The sequence below is a fragment of the Dreissena polymorpha genome, chromosome 11 (genome assembly GCF_020536995.1).
Source record: "Dreissena polymorpha isolate Duluth1 chromosome 11, UMN_Dpol_1.0, whole genome shotgun sequence".
NCBI classification, from domain to species: Eukaryota; Metazoa; Mollusca; class Bivalvia; order Myida; family Dreissenidae; genus Dreissena; species Dreissena polymorpha.
In genome coordinates, this window is record NC_068365.1 from 53,919,986 (window position 1) to 53,939,631 (window position 19,646).

Here is a 19,646-nt window from a genome sequence, read left to right on the forward strand (position 1 = left end):
GAGATATGTACGTGTGTAAACTGGTTGTGGTCGAGATATGTACGAGTGTAAACTGGTAGTGGCCGAGATATGTACGTGTGTAAACTGGTTGTGGCCGAGATATGTACGTGTGTAAACTGGTTGTGACCGAGATATGTACGTGTGTAAACTGGTTGTGGCCGAGATATGTACGTGTGTAAACTGGTTGTGGCCGAGATATGTTCATGTGTAAACTGGTTGTGGTCGAGATATGTACGTGTGTAAACTGGTTGTGGTCGAGATATGTACGAGTGTAAACTGGTTGTGGCCGAGATATGTACGAGTGTAAACTGGTTGTGGTCGAGATATGTACGAGTGTAAACTGGTTGTGGTCGAGATATGTACGAGTGTAAACTGGTTGTGGCCGAGATATGTACGTGTGTAAACTGATTGTGGCCGAGATATGTACGCGTGTAAACTGGTTGTGGCCGAGATATGTACGTGTGTAAACTGTTTGTGGCCGAGATATGTACGTGTGTAAACTGGTTGTGGTCGAGATATGTACGTGTGTAAACTGGTTGTTGCCGAGATATGTACGAGTGCTAACTGGTTGTGGTCGAGATATGTAAGTTATTCAACGGGTCTGTGTAAAGTAAGATGGCATGTTTATCATCTTGAGATCAAACAGCGCTACATAACGGGTTGTACACTATTTTCACCAATCTGATCGTTACTTCCTACGATACGTTACGCAATAGACAGTTCCTGGATGGCATGTAATGCCTGCAATGCTGGATTTGTTTGTCAAATTTAGCGCTGCCACAATGCGTTAATTTCATCTTTGCTCATAAAAACGGAAACATCTAAAGAACAGTTTAAGAGACCTGTTCAGGGTTGGGTAAATTAAGAAAAATGAAAAAAAAACACAGTTTTTTGTTGCAGTTATGTTAATTGCGAGGACACAATAATACTGAACATTAACCGTGCTCTAAAATATCCACTATATGCATCTTTCGAGGATTTAAAAACCTTAAAATCATAAAGCGTTACAAACGCGAAACGTTTAAATACTAGTAAGTTGAAGAGTTCTGTTGTAATAGTTATATTTTGTGTCACTACATTGATTGCGTATATAAAGTATAACAGTCACAGCCGCCTGTATGAGCTGAGATTGCCGAGTGGTTTAAGCGTTGCTCAAAGGGGTCAGCAGTGCGAGCCCAGTATAATTAATAATAAATAATAATCTCTGGATGTGATAATTATGCTGCTAGTGCAAACGTCTGTTATTTGTGTTATGATAAAAAGCTTCATAACACAAATGACAGACGTTTGCACTAGCAGCATACTTATCACATCCAAATGAATAGTGTTATTTCACTCAAACAGTGTGTCATTCCACATGACCCCTGCTCTGTGAAAAGGGAGCTTAATGCATGTGCGTAAAGTGTCGTCCCAGATTAGAATATGCAGTCCTTACAGGCTAATCAGGGACGACAATTTCCCCCTAAACTAATTATTTGCTAAGAAAATACATTATTTAACAAAAAATTATCATAAAAGTGGAAAGTGTCGTCCCTGATACGCCTGTGCGGACTGCACAGGCTAATATAGGACGACACTTTACGCACATGTATCAAACCCCCTTTCACAGAGCACGGCCCATATGTATTTTCACATCATGCTGTCGTAAGGACGGAGTAAATACAAAAGAAAATCAGTTTTATTCGCATACTACCATTTGCACGTTTACCTTGAGGAAGCCCAACCATCAGGCGGTTCAGAAGTGTCAGAGTGTCACGAATGAAGGATTTTAATGCGACTTTATAGGCATGTTCTCAAACAACAATGTGCGAAATTTCAAGTTGATATTTTGAGATGTTTTCTAGAAACTAGATTTGTGAAAGCGATTCGTTAGAAGTGTCTTTGAGAGTAGTGCGCCGAAATATTGCAATCGTACTTCGCAAATAAGGGTCAGTGCACCATTTTCCGTTCTCGAATGGTATACATTATATGATCTCTCAACCACCGTAAAATGTATCACTTTTTACGACAACATACTGGATCAGGTGAAAAAACAACAACAAATGCAACCATAATTATTAACAGCTTGCAATATGTCGCGTGATAACGATTATATTAAACTCGTAAAACGAGTTTTATATATTTTTGATGCACTGCAGAGACAACTTTACCAATGGAGATAAATTATTATTTTTATTTATTTATTTAATTTACTGACCACAATGTTTTTTCTTGGTGAACATGCAAATGCAGCATTGTTTACACATACTTTTGATAAGCGACTTTACATTTTTATTTTATTTTTCAATTCTATTGCCATAGTCATATTTCAGTGTTTTCATTTATGATGTCAAAACTACTGACGAAACTATGGTTGTTTAAAAAAACAATTTCCTCTCACGTGTGGTCTATACAATTACACATTTTCATTTCGCTGCCCGACAGAATCATGAAATTCAAACCCGAAAAGTGGATACGGTTGTCAAATTGATAATTCACATAATATCATTTCAGTTATTATAACGCCGTGATCACGATCGAGATAGTCGTTCTATAAAATTAAAGAGCGTATTTCTATTCACGGCACATCGATATTTGTTGTTGATGACGTCCTATAGATTGTTTATTGCGTTTAAATGAATATTGGAAGATCAAATCCATCGTTGATTTGCACAAATTTGTGAACACGGGCTTCATAAAATTACACCTGTTAAAGTAACAGCGGGTGGGGTGTTGGTATACACCAAACGTTCGAGTCCTGGTGTCGGAGCGCTCAAATAAAGCGTTGTTCGCTCGCGAGGCTCTAAAACAGGGATAAAAAGGCTTGAAAATGCAAAATAAGGGTTCAATTTCACGACCACCGGATTTTAATCGGTTAAAACGGAAGTGCTAAAAGGTTTCACAGAACGAAGGCGACAATCAGGGTGGCCGGTGGACATTTTGTGACGGAGGATTGTATTATTTATTTATTACTTAAATATTTTTTTTATCTGGTACACAACCGACATGTATATCATCAATTGTTTCAAGTGCCCAAGTGGCAGCCCGGCAATACGTAATAGGCGGTTCAACTTTAAAGAAATATAATATAAATAATAACGTAATAAAATGCGAATTTAATCTAATGGTTATACGGAAAACATTCGAAAGAAGTGTTGTGCATTGTATATTCAGACACTATGTCTGCAATTTCAGACGAAACAACTGGCACACTACCAACAAAACACACTAAACCTATGACTACAAAAAAGACATTTGCGAACTAAATGGTTTATCATTTTACTAATAGATTCTCCATAAAGATAACCTAAGATCCGCATATTATTACAATATAACGAGATAGGTTATCCATGTACTTTCAAAACTTGAAGCAGATTGTAATTATTATGCACGCTTACTAGTATATGCTCTGGCAGTATTTCGCATATCTCGTATGCCAATTACCTCGTTAAGTAGTTGACGGATTTGTGACACAAATGATGTTGAAAGAGCCGCCCACCCCATATCTCCAGCACGCCCAATATCGCGCAGTCTATTCGCTTTTATCGACGAGTTTAACGCTTTAATACCTGATATATTGATACCAATGGCTTATAAAACTTGATTATTGTATCGGATAACAAAGGGACAGGCTTTAATTTTGTTACATTTTCTTCTATGGGCTCGCCAATTCAATTAAGCGGGTAAACGGAATGATTGTACCCAGGGTTTAAGGCGGACAATGCGGGCTATGTAATAATAAACACGGCGGCCCGTTTCATCTGAAGTGTTCTTTTGGACGTGTATTTTCTTGAAGACGATATTCGGAAGTCTTGGTAAATACTGAGTGGAGGTGGCTGTTCTCTTGTGCTCAGGGTACACAGGTTAGTGTTTGATATACGTCGAACGGCTACTGGCTCATGTATTGCGTGTGAATATCGTCAAAGCCCCACAATACTTTCTTACACATGCTATGTTTGAATAACATAATACAAGAAGTGTTATTAAACGATCAAATATATGTTTATTATGGTCAGCACTATTTATTTTGAAAAAACAACAACACAACACCAACAAACGAGCGAGACACACCTACCGGGTATGTTGCCGGTATGAACGAAAGGACTTGGTGGAGAGTACCGGTATATGCAAGAGGGATTTCTGGCCGAATTACTGCAGTTAACCCATTTATGCCTAGTGGACTCTCCCATCCTTCTAAATTGGATTAATTTATCTCCAAAATTAGGGATATCTAGTATATTTATTTCTATATTGAGAATATTTCTTTCATAAATTCCTTTAAGCAAACAGCGCAGACCCTGATGCGGCGTCTCATCAGGGTCTGCGCTGTTTACCAAGGCCTTTTCTAGACCCTTGTCATAAATGGGTTTATGTTTCGAGAAAATACGAAACACCGTCTTAGATTGTAATATAAGTAACTACATATTTCGTAACTCTTAATTCGAGCTATGGTCAGCAACAATATTCATAACAATAGGAAGCATTTGTGTTATGAGCACATCCTTTCAACCAGGAATGAGGCGACTTTAATCAAGACAGTCGTTTTGGAAAAACAACAACAACACAAGTCAGTCGTTAGACGGAACTTTACATAAATAAAAATGTCACAAATGTGTAAGCACCAATGGAATGCAAAAGAGACGCAAGACACTCGCGGAATTCGGCAGTTCAAAGCGAGCCGCCGTGAAAATATTAATCAAATAAATAAATGATGTTTTCGGACAATTGCTTTTAAGAAACCGATATGGCTCTTCGCACGTTTGCAATACTAAGGCGATAATAAATTTAGGCGGTGTCAATATTATCACAAAAACCGCTAAATTGTGTACTTTCGTTCACCAGTTACGTTATGAGGGTATTTGATGTGAGAACTCAGAGAAATCGTCGCAATATAACACGTATAATTAATTTCAATATTTTGAAAGGTGCTACGTGTGTACCCTTTTGTAGAGCAAAATAATGTGTTAAGCGAAACATTTTTGGACGAGAATTTGTTTCCTACTTTGCAAATGGTGATTTTAGCACATATAAATCTGGCATCAAGTATGTTAAGTATTTAAAGTATGTATGTAAGTTTGTAAAGAAAAGACAACATATAAAGCTTTTGTACTAACGCAAATCAGCTTTTTGTTATCTAAAATGAAAGTATAGACTTCATTTTAACGTTTGCTAGTTGAATAAATAAGCTTAGAACGAGTCCGATTAAAAAAAATACAGAATTCGAAATACTTTATATGATTGGTTGGTGTTGTTTCGTTATATCTTACCTCGTGTCTCATTGCATATGATACAGGGAATAATTGTACACAAGAGGATAGCGAGCCAAAGCCCCGGCAGTCGTCTACACTGCTTCATCATAGGACATGGTTTGTGTTATGAATTTGAGTCGCGTTCTGAGAAAACTGGGCATAATGCATGTGCGTAAAGTGTCGTCCCGGATTAGCCTGTGCAGTTCGCACAGGCTAATCAGGGACGACACTTTACGCCTAAATTAGATTTTTGCTAAGAAGAGACATCATTTAAACGACAAATGTCAAAAAAGCGGAAAGTGTCGTCCCTGATTAGCCTGTGCGGATTGCACAGGCTAATCTGGGACGACACTTTACGCACATGCATTATTCCCAGTTTTCCCAGAACGCGACTTATTTTATTTTGATAATTTGCAGAATAGAGATCTACTCACAACAGCAAACACCTGACCACATCAAGTCCCAGGAAATTCAATGACTCTTACTGGATACTAATACGCAAGAAATTCATAGGCAGGTGCACGTAAAAAAAACGTTGATATTACTGGATACAACATATTACAGCATGACAACCGATTAGCCAGATGCAGTTTTAAAATATTCTTGATAGTAATAACAAACATATATAACATAACATGAATAGACACAGAAGTCGCTTTTGAATACCTGGGAAGTGCACTTGGGCTGCGGTTAAGCTGAGCAATTGGGCGGGCCATCAAAACAATCAGTAATATGTCCTCCACATACACTTACCACCGGACCATGGTCAGCCTTGACGTTATGTCTATCTTTGATCGTGTGCCGTTAAATTACGAAGCTTATTGATACTGATTGTGGTGGAAAAACATGACACTTTTCACATGGATTTTTTTCTAAAGTCACTAGACCACAATGACATTGCAGCTAAATCTACATGAGCACAGAAAACGTAAACTTACAACTGATGTAGGATTACATCAAAGCGAATGTGTAACTTTGCTAGTAAATATGCAAGAGGTTAGATGCGATACATTTAGATACTTGTGGCCCACGAAAAGCGCAAATACTTTTTGGCAAGAGTATTGTGTTTCAAAATCCCAGACTGCTGCATCTCCTTCCTAATTGTTGTTTGACCATGAACTTTAAGTGTATTTCTCAATCATTTATTGTACAACCAAGATCGTTCTAATATTTATGATAGCTTAGCGAGCTAACTTTTAACTCAATTTCAGACTCGGATACGACGTGATCTGATAATACGATGTTTCGAGCACGGTTGGATATCGTTTTGCCAGTACCAGGCGTTATGAACACAGACGGACTGGTCACCAGTTCATATACGATAATAGTCGTTGGAGTCGTTCGATCGTGTTTACGATTGCCACGGCTTGGTTCCTGAGTTGACTTGTCTAAATATGCACAGATACGTTTTGAAATTTAAAACATGAATAAATGTGCTCCGCTTCGATAGGATACGATTGCAGTCGTGGTGTCTTTCACGAAGCATGAATGTTTAAAACTTTCAAATATCTCTGCGATGTTTAATAACGCGAATGCCGCGACGGACCATGTGGAGTCCGCACAGGCTAATCAGACAACACTTTACACCCAAACTGGGGTTTTGCTATGAAGAGTTCATTCAAAAGAAAAAAATGCCATATAAGCGGAAAATGTCGTCCCTGATAAGCCTGTGCGGTCGCATAAAGCCCCGTTTTCCCGGAGCAATGCTCGTATGTAATAGCATTTAAAAATCCTGGGATTTGAACTGTGGCGTAAATGGATACCGCTTACAGATGAAGAAACCAACCTTACGATTTCGCTGAAGAGAGTACATTTGGTAGACCAGGCACTAGTTGTGTCGTCCTGTCTTAATGTGCCCCAAACTCCGATGTGTATCATCGACTGTAACAAAATTAGATTATGTCATTAACTTTCAATTAGTGCGCCATCAAAGCGGCGAAATAAAATAAAACTGAATACTACACTAAAGAATTTTATATTTATTACTTACCTACACTAAAATAGCAAAGGCAAACGAATGCCCTTTATTATCTTCAAAGATCGCAATTAAGATTATGGTATTTTAAATACTCGATAATTTTTATCCGAACTTCAAATGTTCGAGTTATAAGAAATAAATAAACTTTCATCGGTGTATGTAAACTGCAATTGTTTAACATACGGATCAAATTAAAACAAACTTGAATAAAAATCGACCATTTTTTATGACGATGCACAGAGTCTATTATACTAACAATTGAAATAATTGAATTGTAAACTTTAAAAGTATCCACTCGTTTGTACATTCTGTTTATGTTTGTCGACGGTAGCGCTTTCCCTGAAATTAATCTTTAAGAAAACTTGGTTAAACTGAATTGGTTTGGATTCAAATATTTGAGAAGTAATTATAAATAAATAGAATTAAGATGAAAATATCAGAGCTAAAACCACTAGAAAAGAGCAAAACCAATGACGCAGCAATTTAACGTAATCACCTCTAAGAAAGTACCGTAAGCTAAGGATAAAGACACATTAAATTGCAAAAATAAAAAGGCAACATAACATGTTTAGACGAATCCAAACGATGCCTAAGCCGAATGGCCCGTTTGTGAAAATTATTTCATTCCATATCATATATACCGGTATATATATTTATAAATCATATCGGACATATAATTGATACTCCATCAAAGTATGTATTAGTCTAAAAATAATAATATAGCAGAATGATTAAATGTAACAAACAGGCGGCTATAAGAATACACGTATATTATGATAACAATTGTTAATAGAAAATTGACGTAAATACTTGGCAAATATTTTCTGTAGCCACCACTTGGTAAACATTATTAACCCATTTATGCCTAGTGGACTCTCCCATCCTTCTAAATTGGATCAATTTATTTCCAAAATAAGGGATGTCTGGTATATTTATTTCTATATTTGGAATATTTCTTACAGAAATTCCTTTAAGCAAATAGCGCAGACCCTGATGAGACGCCGCATTATGCGGCGTCCCATCTGGGTCTACGCTGTTAGCCAAAGCCTTTTTTCTAGATACTATGCATAAATGGGTTAAGATACTTGGCTGTGCTTTCTGTAGCGATGACTCGGTTATCATAAGATTCTGTGCTTTTTGACGATGCTGCGAAGCAGCTCGTCTAAGTTATCATACCATGAAAAAAATCTTCACAATGGCGACCTACCTTTGTAAAAGACCGAGCCAGTCCGATTGAGATAGCTCGATTTTTCTAATCGGCATACCTCCCTGATTATCATTGATAAAGGTAAAGGAAGCTCAGCTATTAATAGGACAGCATATTCTGGGAAAAAGATTTGATAATAGTTTGAAAACGTTAATTTTAAATCAGTTATATTCAATCCATTATATGTTTATGGATCAATGAAACAACTATGCATTTTCTGTACTGTATTTGACATTTGTCGTGATTCTGTAAATAAATTGCGAATGAAAACGTGTATAATTAACGTTTAACGCGATCATGAGTGTAAAGAAAACGAATTATTTCGAACCTGCCATTTGTAAACGTTATAGCGAGTATGGTATATAAACAACATAATAGCCGTACGACATCTTTAAAACTCTCGGTCAGCAGCTGGAGCGTGCTCGTCGCGACCGAGGCCAGGAGCCGCCTGCAGAAGATTGATTCTCGCGGCTTGATCTTCTGCGGATGGCTCAGCAAATCCAGCTGAGTCCGTCACCCTCGAGCCGGACGTCTTCTTCACTGCTGGGACTGCTGTCTTCTCCAGGATGCAGCGGACCTGACCAATCCGCTGTTTATCGTCGAGAGCTCGCCTGCCCGTACCGGTCCAGAGGTCCCGTCTGTAGAGGGACGGGTACGGCGGGACAGCAGGACCACCAGTGGAAGGACTTACGGGACGGACTCGGGGTTCCTTCGTTATGGGAGGGAACTCATGAACTTCGAGGGTGTGGCTTTAAAGAGGGACCCCGGGGCGGCGGTACCTAGTGCGCTCAACGCGCTGGAGAAACCGTCACGGGGATGAAGACGACAGCCGGTGACAGCGAGAGGGGCCATAAAGGCAGAGCGGTGCTTGCACGCCCTTGGCGGAGGCGTCCAGACAAGAATTTATCTTGAGATTGTCTCCCCTGAAACATCACAGGGGCAGGTCGATACCAAATGTAGTCGTGAAGACGCGGGAACGACCTGTAAATAACCTACAACAACACACACAGTACGACATCTTTAAAACTCGCTTTTATGGGTGCTTTCTCATTTGGCATGTTTGATAAACTTTTCAAACAGAAATTACAGAGCCACATCAGTGCACATACTGTGTTTGATAATTCATTCGTTTGTTGGATATTGTTTGCTGTTTTAAACACATATTAGATCATATCGCGGAGATTTAGTTAACCTTACCATGTTTTCATGGGCGAACTCACGTAGTCAAGTGCTCTTACGACTATGTGCTCATATCTACTTTCGGGAATCATCATGAACACATATTAAGTCATATCGCGGAGATTTAGTTAACCTAACCATGTGTTCATGGGCGAACTCACGTATTCAAGTGCCCTTACGACTATGTGCTCATACCTACTTTCGGGAATCATCATGAAATTATTGCCGTACTTGACCAACAAACATGCCTAAGCTTATTGAATTAGAGAAAAAACAATAATCAGAAGAGAAAAAATATATGTTCATGCACATGGGCATGTGAAATCACGTCCGTACACATAACATCATAAACTTAGGAAAGGAAGCAACGTTATATAAAGTTTGGTACACATGTGATATACATGTGAAATTAAAAAGCATGGTGTAATCAAAGAGCAAGTCAAGTTTTGAATATCTCTGCTGAAACGTAATGTTATAACCCACAAACGTTTTACTGAACGTTTTTAACCCCAATTTTTTTTCGTACCCAAATTTTTGTCGTTTTTTATTTTTTTCGAATTCAATTTTTTTTCGTACCCAAATTTTTTTTCGTACACAATTTTTTTAGGACCCAAATTTTTTTTCTTTACCAAATTTTTGTTTCGTACCCAATTTTTTTTTGGCATAATTTGTGTACCCAAAATTTTCGTACCCATTTTTTTTCGTACCCAAAATTTTCGTACCCACATACACAATTGTGGTGATGTAGATAAACTAAAATTTATGCTTTTATATCCATCCTCTTCAAAACGCATGGTCACACCAGTACTGTCAGTACTTTGATTTGTTTTTTAGCCGACCTTACCACACAATGCCAAGTACTGTTGTATTATTAGTTGTTATGGTAACTATCGGGCGACTATAACAAATATTGCAAAGTATCCTATGATAACATAATTCACATTTAACATACAGGCAAGTGCTTTTTATGGTAAACAACGATGGCTACATGCAATATAGTCAAGAACCTTATGATAACCAAAAGATGGCTATGGAAAATAACATCTTTTGATGAGACAGAGGTGGCTTTATAAAATATTGGCAAGTATCTACTTGTAACCAAGGGTGGCAACAGAAAATATAGCAAAGTGTCTTATGGTAACCATAGGGTGGCTACGGAAATTATAGCCAAGTGTCTTATGGTAACCGTAGGCTGGCTACGGAAAATATAGCCAAGTGCCTTATGGTAACCGTAGGGTGGCTACGGAAAATATAGCCTAGTGTCTTATGGTAACCGTAGGGTGGCTACGGAAAATATAGCCAAGTGTTTGGTAACCATAGGGTGGCTACGGAAAATATAGCAAAATGTCTTATGGTAACCATAGGGTGGCTAGGGAAAATAAAGCAGTGTTTTATGGTAACCGTAGGGTGGGGAAAATATAGCCAAGTGTCTTATGGTAACTGTGGGGTGGCTACGGAAAATATAGCCAAGTGTCTTATGGTAACCATAGGATGTATTAGGAAAATATAGCCTGGTGTCTATGTTAACCAAGGTGTGGATACAGACAATTAAGAAAGGTATCTTTTGTCAATCAAAGGGTGGCTAAAGAAAACTTTACAACGTTTATTGGAAACCATGGGTTTGGCAAAGAAAATACAGGCAAGGGCGTTAGAATAATCAAAAGGTGGCCACATAAAATATAGACAAGTGTCCATGTTAAAAACTAGGGTAGGCCATAGAAAATATATCCAAGAACATTATGACAATATGTATAGAACATACAGCATGGTAAACAATGAGTGACCTCGCAGTATCCGTGTAACTAAAGGTCAGAAAATAGAGAAATACAGCCAGGTAACTTTGGTTACTAAGGATTTTCGTGGCGGATCTTATTTTCAATGTGCAATTCTTCAAATAGTTTGAACACGAAATAAAGACAAATTATTTTGATAATGTTTATTTGACAGATACGTGTCTTTATATATAAAAATAACACAAATATGTGCTTACATGTTGAAAAACTGTAATAAAAACACAACCTTCGAAGCACAATACTAAATAAACTTAACCATTTCTTCATATTTGTCCAACAGCATGTTAGTACTTGTAAAGCTGTGATTTTCACAGATTTGCAATAATAAATTATTGAAAAAAACAACAACAACATTATTTTGTCAGTTAAATTAGCTACGCTATAGATGTTGTTATAAGATGCCAAGTAACTGATTAACAAGAACAAAGTTTATTACAACATTTTAGAAATTTCAATTATTTAGTAGTTATGATATAATGGAAAGGTCTTATTTTTAGATAAAATATTATTAACTAGCGATAATTATGCGTGCATATTTGGTTTTATTTGATGCAAGAGTATTTGTATTGAAAAACATATTTTATCAAAAACTGATTTGAAAGTCAGTAATTCTTAAAGAACATAGCACCATACACATATAATGCAATTTGTGCTAATAATGACACATTATTCAACAAGATATCAATTATTGTTTGCTATTGTTAATATAATATATCCTCATTGAAAAGTAAAAACTTGCAGACAATCTACTGGGCTATCCACCACATCATAAACACATCAATCAAAGAGGGGTATTTCATGTATTACTACCGAATATCTCTAGCTGAACATAGATAAGAGTACATGTTGATTTCAAACATATAATTGATAGATATTTCACTTTTTATTTACTGGTTTGTAATTCAGTTAAAATAATTTCTGCAATTGCATTCTAAATAAAAAATGGTATAACTACGGGTAAACATATACAACTAAATTTTTAAGCTAAATTTGTGCTAGTCATAAATAACTAACAAGAGCACCGCATAACGGGTACCACGCTCAGCTGCGAAAGATTGTCAGACCTTTGACCTAGTGACCCAACAAGAGATGTGTTTGTCAGAAACACAATGCCCCCTACTGCGCCACATTGAAATAAAATTTCTATTTATCATTTGGCAGGTATAGACATCATCATCTCCCTTTAAAGCTTTATTACTTCCCTTTGATTTTGTCCAATCCAACCGGGGGGGGGGGGGGGGGGGGGGGGGGAGGTCTGTAGACAGTAAAAAATAACCAAGTCAGACATCACTGACAACCAAGGCCTGTGGTTTATCAAAGAGATCATAGCCAGAGTTCATCATACATGTATGGACATAAGTCCACTGGTATTTAATGAAAACAAGCATTCACAAATTAGAACAGGTAAGAAATGATAATTATATCAAGAGATGTGTTCGTCAGAAACACAATGCCCCCTATTGCACAGCTTTTAAATAAAATTGCTATTTATCATTTGGCAGGTAAAGAAATCATTTCCCTTTAAACCATTTGGCAGGTAAAAAAATCATCTCCCTTTAAAGCTTATTACTTCCCTTGAATTTTGTCCAATCCAACCGGGGGGGGGGGGGGGGGGGGGGGGTCTCACAGTCAATTATGACCATGTCAGACATCACTGACAACCAAGGCCTGTGATTTAAAAGAGATCATAGCCAGAGTTTTTTCTTTTTCATAAAAAAATAAGCCAGAGTTGATCATGTATCTATGGACATAAGTCCACAGGTATGTAATGAACATCAAAGAAATTATAATTATATCCTTTAAAAAAAAACTTTTACAAATCAATCATTTGAGTTATAAATAATCAAAATAATAAATATGTACAGTAACTGTGAAAAGAACTTCTATTCTTGGTAAGGAAATATATAATATGAGATTTATAATTGTATAAATTACTTCCCTTGAAATTAATTGTTTCTAACAAATCTCTATTTTTAGTAGCAAATAATTAAAAAGCCACTACAGTGACTGTGATTGACCACTCGAAATGTGCAGCTCAATGAGATACACATGCATGCCAAATATATAAAGTGGCTATGTTCAATATTGAATAATTATCTTCCTTTTTAAAGCTTATTACTTCCCTTAAATTTGTATTTTTTACCGTAGACTGTAAAGGATGACCTTGACCTTTTACCACAATGTGCTTGTCAGAAACACAATGCCGCCTACTGCGCTGCTTTGATTTATTTAACAAAAATATATAGGTGGGCAGGTCAGATAACTATGTCCATTTAAAGCTTATTACTTCCTTTGACTTTGTTTTTTCGACCCTAGACCTTGAAGGATGATGTTCACCTTGAAATTTTACCACTCAAAATGTGCAGCTCAATGATAAACACATGCATGCCAAATATCAAGGTGCTATCTTCAATATTTAAAAAGTTATGACCAATGTTAAGGTTTTAGCACGACGCCTACGATGGACGTCGGACGGTGAGCTGGCTATGACAATAGCTCAGGTTTTCTCCGAAAACAGCCTCGCTAAAAACATAATGGGACTAAATACATACAGAGACACTTCAATGCTTAAATTATGCCAACATAAATTGGAATGTGGTACATGTGTAAATATATATGAACCTTGCTTTGGAAAAATGGGTCTTAATGCATGTTCATACAAAGTCCTCCCAGTTTAACACGTGCAGTCCGCACAGACTAATCAGGGACAACAATTTCCGCCTGGAATTTTGTTTAGAAGATAATTCCTATAAACCAAAAATTCTATAAAAGTGAACAGTGCTGTGTCGAATAAGCCTGTGTGGACTTCACTGGCTAATATGGGATGCCTTTTTTTTATGCACATGCATGAAACCCCATTTTCAAAAAGGGAGGCTTATAAAGAACATTCAACATTGTGAGCAAAACATGAAAATAAATACTTTGAATCCTCACAAATCAAAACCCTATACCAGGGACAAGCTTTGGGAGTTCATAAATAGCACTGCACATCTGAACACAGGAAAGGATGCTTGTGCTAAGCACAGGCAAACAACATGACCATGTTAACAACAAGGTGAAGTTTTTGCATCAGTTCTTAAAGAGATCTTTAGTTGTTTCATTTCCCTATACATATATTTGGTTGCTGGTGTTAATAAACATATTTCAGAAGGTTCACCATCAACGCATCAATTAAGAATTTTTAACAAATTAGAGTAATAATTTTAATTTTACAAATGTCTTGAAATTGGACTGATTTAAATAAACAATTTGTTTGAAAGTAAGAACTTAATGTTTTTGTTGACTATGTTAACTTAGTTTGATGTTGAATACTTGATAAGGTAGTTTAATATCTGTGAATGAAAAAACAACAACTTAATCCAGCATCTGTTTTAAACAATAAAATGTTGCTATCACTAACAATGAAAAATACATTAAAATATCAACATCTAACATAAATATACAAACGCTAACAAGATAGATAAACTAAACTTCTATTATTACTTCAGACAAGCATGATATGCGAAAACTTTCTCTGAAATTCACAAATTAAGCACACCATAAATTAGGGAAAAAAACACATTTAAACAAGGCTATTGTCAAGCAATATGGTCCTCTACCGGCTCCACCATTGTCAGAAATTCCACCATTTTCAGATTATTATTTTTTGGTTACCATAGCAACCACAATTTTTGACGTAGGAACAAAATGAAATGACGTGCATAATGTCCATATTGCCATCAATCCATGTTGCAAGTTTCATGAAAAAATATTAAGAACTTTTAAAGTTGTCGCAGTATCCAGAAAACCACCATTTTCCGCAGTATTTTTAGTCTATTTGTTGCCATAGCAACCATAATTTTTGACGTAGGAACAAAATGAAATGACGTGCATAATCTCCATATTGCCATCTATCCATGTTTCAAGTTTCATGAAAAAATATGAAGAACTTTTAAAGTTATCGCAGAAAAGTGTGACAGACTTACAGACTCACAGAGCGCAAACCATAGGTCCCCTCCGGTGAAACCGGTAGGGGACAATAAGAGATGTGTTTGTCAGAAACACAATGCCCCCTATTGCGCCGCTTTGAAGCCATATATTTGACCTTTGACTGTGAAGGATGACCTTGACCTTTCACCACTCAAAATGTGCATCTCCATGAGATCCACATGCATGCCAAATATCATGTTGCTATCTTCAATATTGCAAAAGTTATGACCAAGGTTAAAGTTTAGGGACATAATGACAGACAGACAGGCCAAAAACAATATAACCCCGATCTATCGATCCGGGGGCATACGAATCCTTATTCAGAATATTTGTTGCTTTGATTCCAACTAAAGCAAAGATAAGAAACAAAATCAGTTCAATCCCTGTTCCCGGCAGCAGGTGAGTTTGGCTGGTGGTCACCATACCAGAAAGGTGGGGTTTCCTTGGCTTCTCCCCTGAACACAAGACCACACCAAAATTGAAAGAACTTTCAGTAATTCTGTTTCAGCTTGAAATTGCAGCTGTTATTCAATATTCATCGCAACTTTCGTAAGTCAGTTCATGAGGAAGGAGTGCTATGACACACTCCGGGTCCACAAGTAAGGTAGCCCGAGTCTAAACCTCATAAACTCAACAAGAGGGCCATGATGGCCCTGAATCGCTCACCTGACTCATTAAGATCAGATGAAAACTATGACCTCTATTGTCTACACAATGTTTTTCTATGATTTGACATAGTGACCTAGTTCCTGACTCTAGATGACCCAAATACAATCCCAATCCAGATTTCATCAAGATAAACATTCTGACCACAGTTCATAAATATTGGATGAAAACTGTGACCTCTATTGTCAACACAAGGTTTTTCTATTTATTTGACCTAGATTTTTACCCCAGATGACCCAAATACAATCCCACCCAGATTTCATCAAGAATTCTGACCAAATTTCATAAAGATTGGATGAAAACTATGACCTCTATTGTCTACAGAAGGTTGTTCTATTATTTGACCTAGTGACCTTGTTTTTGACCCCAGATGACCCAAATACAATCCCAAACCGGATTTCATCAAGATAAACATTTTGACCAAATTTCATCAAGATTGGATGCAAACTGTGACCTCTACTGTCTACACAAACAAATTGTTGACGGACGGACGCACGGACACACGCAGCACGCACAACGGACGCCGGACATCACACGATCACATAAGCTCACTGTGTCACTTCATGACAGATGACCTAAAAATATGTGTCGGAGATAAACATGAACAGTTGTGGTTAAAATCCCATAGAAACAAGGGCTGTTTGTAAAACATGCATGCCCCCCTATATGGGCTATAAGTTGTAGTAGCAGCCATTGTGTGAATACGTTTTTTGTCACTGTGAATGGTGGTGGTGGTGGTGGTGGTGGTGAAGTAGTAGTAGTAGTAGTAGTAGTAGTAGTAGTAGTAGTAGTAGTAGTAGTAGTAGTAGTAGTAATAGTAGTTGTAGTAGTAGTAGTAGTAGTAGTAGTAGTAGTAGTAGTAGAAGTAGTAGTAGTAGTAGTAGTAGAAGTAGTAGTAGAAGTAGTAGTAGTAGTAGTAGTAGTAGTAGAAGTGGTAGTAGTAGTAGTAGTAGTAGTAGTAGTGGTAAAAGTAGTAGTAGTAGTGGCAGTAGTAGTAGAAGTAGTAATAGTAGACGTGGTGGTGGTGGTGGTGGTAGTAGTACTAGTAGTAGTAGTACTAGTAGTAGTAGTAGTAGTAGTAGTAGTAGTAGTAGTAGTAGTAGTAGTAGTGGTAGTAGTAGTAGTAGTAGTAGTAGTAGTAGTAGTAGAAGTAGTAGTAGTAGTCGTAGTAGTAGAAGTAGTAGTAGTAGTAGTAGTAGTAGCAGTAGCAGTAGCAGTAGCAGTAGCAGCATTACAAGACCAATACTTAAGAATGATCAAATGGGAAAAGAAAAGGTAACATAGCACCAGCAGTAAATATGGGGCTCATTTACAGGTCAGATTTGGAATCTCTGCTGTAAAATGAGATTTTGAATGAATTAAAGGGAGGCAAATCTGTAATAAAAAGAACATGCATAAACCGTAGTTGTTTCCCTTGTTTGAACCATGCTAAATCCTTACAAGTTTGATAAGAATTGGATGAAAAATTTGGACTTTATTGCATAAACACCATTTTCTCAATTCAAGGGGAGGTAATTCTGTACTTCATGGACCAATAATGCTAATTTTTTGTAGGGTTCGTGTCCTCATTGATATAAAGACACTGTGCAAATTTGGAAAGGATCGGACAAAAAATGTGAAAGATTTTTGAAAGTTTTCACAAAATAGGCAAAAACGAATAAACATGCAAAGTTCAACGAGCTCCTGCGGCCATGTTTTTTGACGAATCAAATTTTTTTGAACAACTTTTTCAGGGGAGCCCTCAAAGGTCATCCCTGTGAAATTTTTTGAAAATCTGATGAGCGGTTTCTGACAAGAAGATTTTTTAAGGTTTTTACCATATATGGTCATGGCGGCCATCTTGGTTATGTGATCAAATTTTTTTTAACAATTCTTTTGTCCCATGACCTAGGGATGCTTCACATGAAATTTAGTTGAAATTGGCTCAATGGTTTAGTAGAAGAAGATGTTTACAAATTGTTTACAGACGGACGGACGGACGGACGCCGGACGCTGAGTGATCACAATAGCTCACCTCGAGCTATCGCTCAGGTGAGCTAAAAATGCACACAAACAAAACTATATTTAACGTATTTTTTGAGACTTTTCAATAGAAACACAATACAAAAAGTTATCACATTTTTTAAAATACTTATTCTGAAATTAAACAGAAATCAAATTTGTGAGTGTATTTAAAAAAAAATGTTTTAATGAATTCTTAATACAAGCATCTAGCAGTTCCATTGATGTTTTTCCCTACACTCAAAGTAAATATTAACATAACATTCAATCTTTAATGGTACTTACAACAAATAGTAATACATTGCACGAAATAAAACAAGAGATTCTATCATATACACACATTTTGTTTTATTTCTATTGCATACAAGTTCAATAAAATTCTAATTTTTAAAGGTTTTGTGGTTGATAAAAACAACTTTTGTTTTCTGCCTGCGATTGCATATAACACAAAACTTCAATTTACTTTATTTGGAATGGATCTGATGTTATATGCACAAACAAGAGATGTGTCTGTCAGAAACACAATGCCCCTTCTGCGCCGCTTTGAAGCCATATATTTGACCTTTGACCTTGAAGGATGACTGACCTTTCACCACTCAAAATATGCAGCTCCATCAGATACACATGCATGCCAAATATCAAGTTGCTATCTGAAGCGAAATAGAAGTTAAGAGCATTTTTCGAAACCTAAACGAAAAGTGTGACGGAAGGACAGACGGACAGACAGACAGACGGACAGTCCTATCACTATATGCCCTCTTTCGGGGCATAAAAAGTGACATAACATGACATTCAAAAAATGATTGTTTAATGTGTGATAAAAACATATAAATGGAACATTATTTGAAGTTATGATGCGTAGGAATTAGTAATTAATGCCACACAGAAATGCAAATGGGGCCTGCATTCACCTACCAATGCTTAGACCTTGGAATACAGGATAAGCTTCAATTAACCCTTTACCACTTTGATAAATATTTTGACACATTTTAAGTCCCTAAGAAAGTTAAATTTAAGTTAAATTTAATTAATAACCTATCTTACTAGATTCAAGTTTTTAAGGCTTCCTTTCCAACCCTTAGTTATTGATGAGCAGCGAACACCATAAAACCTGAACAGACTGTGAGTTTTACTCACAGGCTGTTCTGGTTTTATGCTGTTTGCAAATAGCCATTTTCTCCTTGCTTCTGAGTGGGAAAGGGTTAAAGAGAACTTTCTACAGAATGTAAATACATAGGGGTTCCCAATCATGCTGACATCATTAACATATTGTTATGTGCAGCAAATATTGTTTTTATTAGATTGTTAAGCCAGATGAGACATATAAAGAACCTTTTAACTCTTTTTGTGCTGGAACCGAATTTTGAAGGCTTTTTTTGCAAACAGTTTGGATCCAGATGAGACGCCACAAAACGTGGCGTCTCATCATAATCCAAAACAGTTTGCTATTCTGATAGTATTCTTTGAAAAAAAAATCCAAGAAAATGCTAATTTTAGAAATTCAGCTGACGACATTTTAGCAGACGCAAATTTCCCAGCATGCAAAGGGTTAAAAGACAATTACAGTTTTAAGACAATTCTTTATTCAAGTCTTATATATTTGGTTGGTGAATACAGTTCCTGCA

The 19,646-nt window shown here is 36.8% G+C and overlaps 1 protein-coding gene across 22 annotated transcripts in view; it reads right to left on the reverse strand.

Moving 5' to 3' along the window:
- The window catches only part of LOC127851279 (protein O-mannosyl-transferase TMTC3-like), a 93,362-nt gene that overhangs the window by 5,124 nt on the left and 68,592 nt on the right, over positions 1–19,646 (reverse strand). For all 22 annotated transcript variants that reach the window (XM_052384931.1, XM_052384955.1, XM_052384954.1 and 19 more), the window contains one exon: positions 7,015–7,109. In XM_052384931.1, coding sequence (XP_052240891.1) covers positions 7,015–7,109 — 95 coding nt within the window. The remainder of the gene's footprint in view (positions 1–7,014; positions 7,110–19,646) is intronic.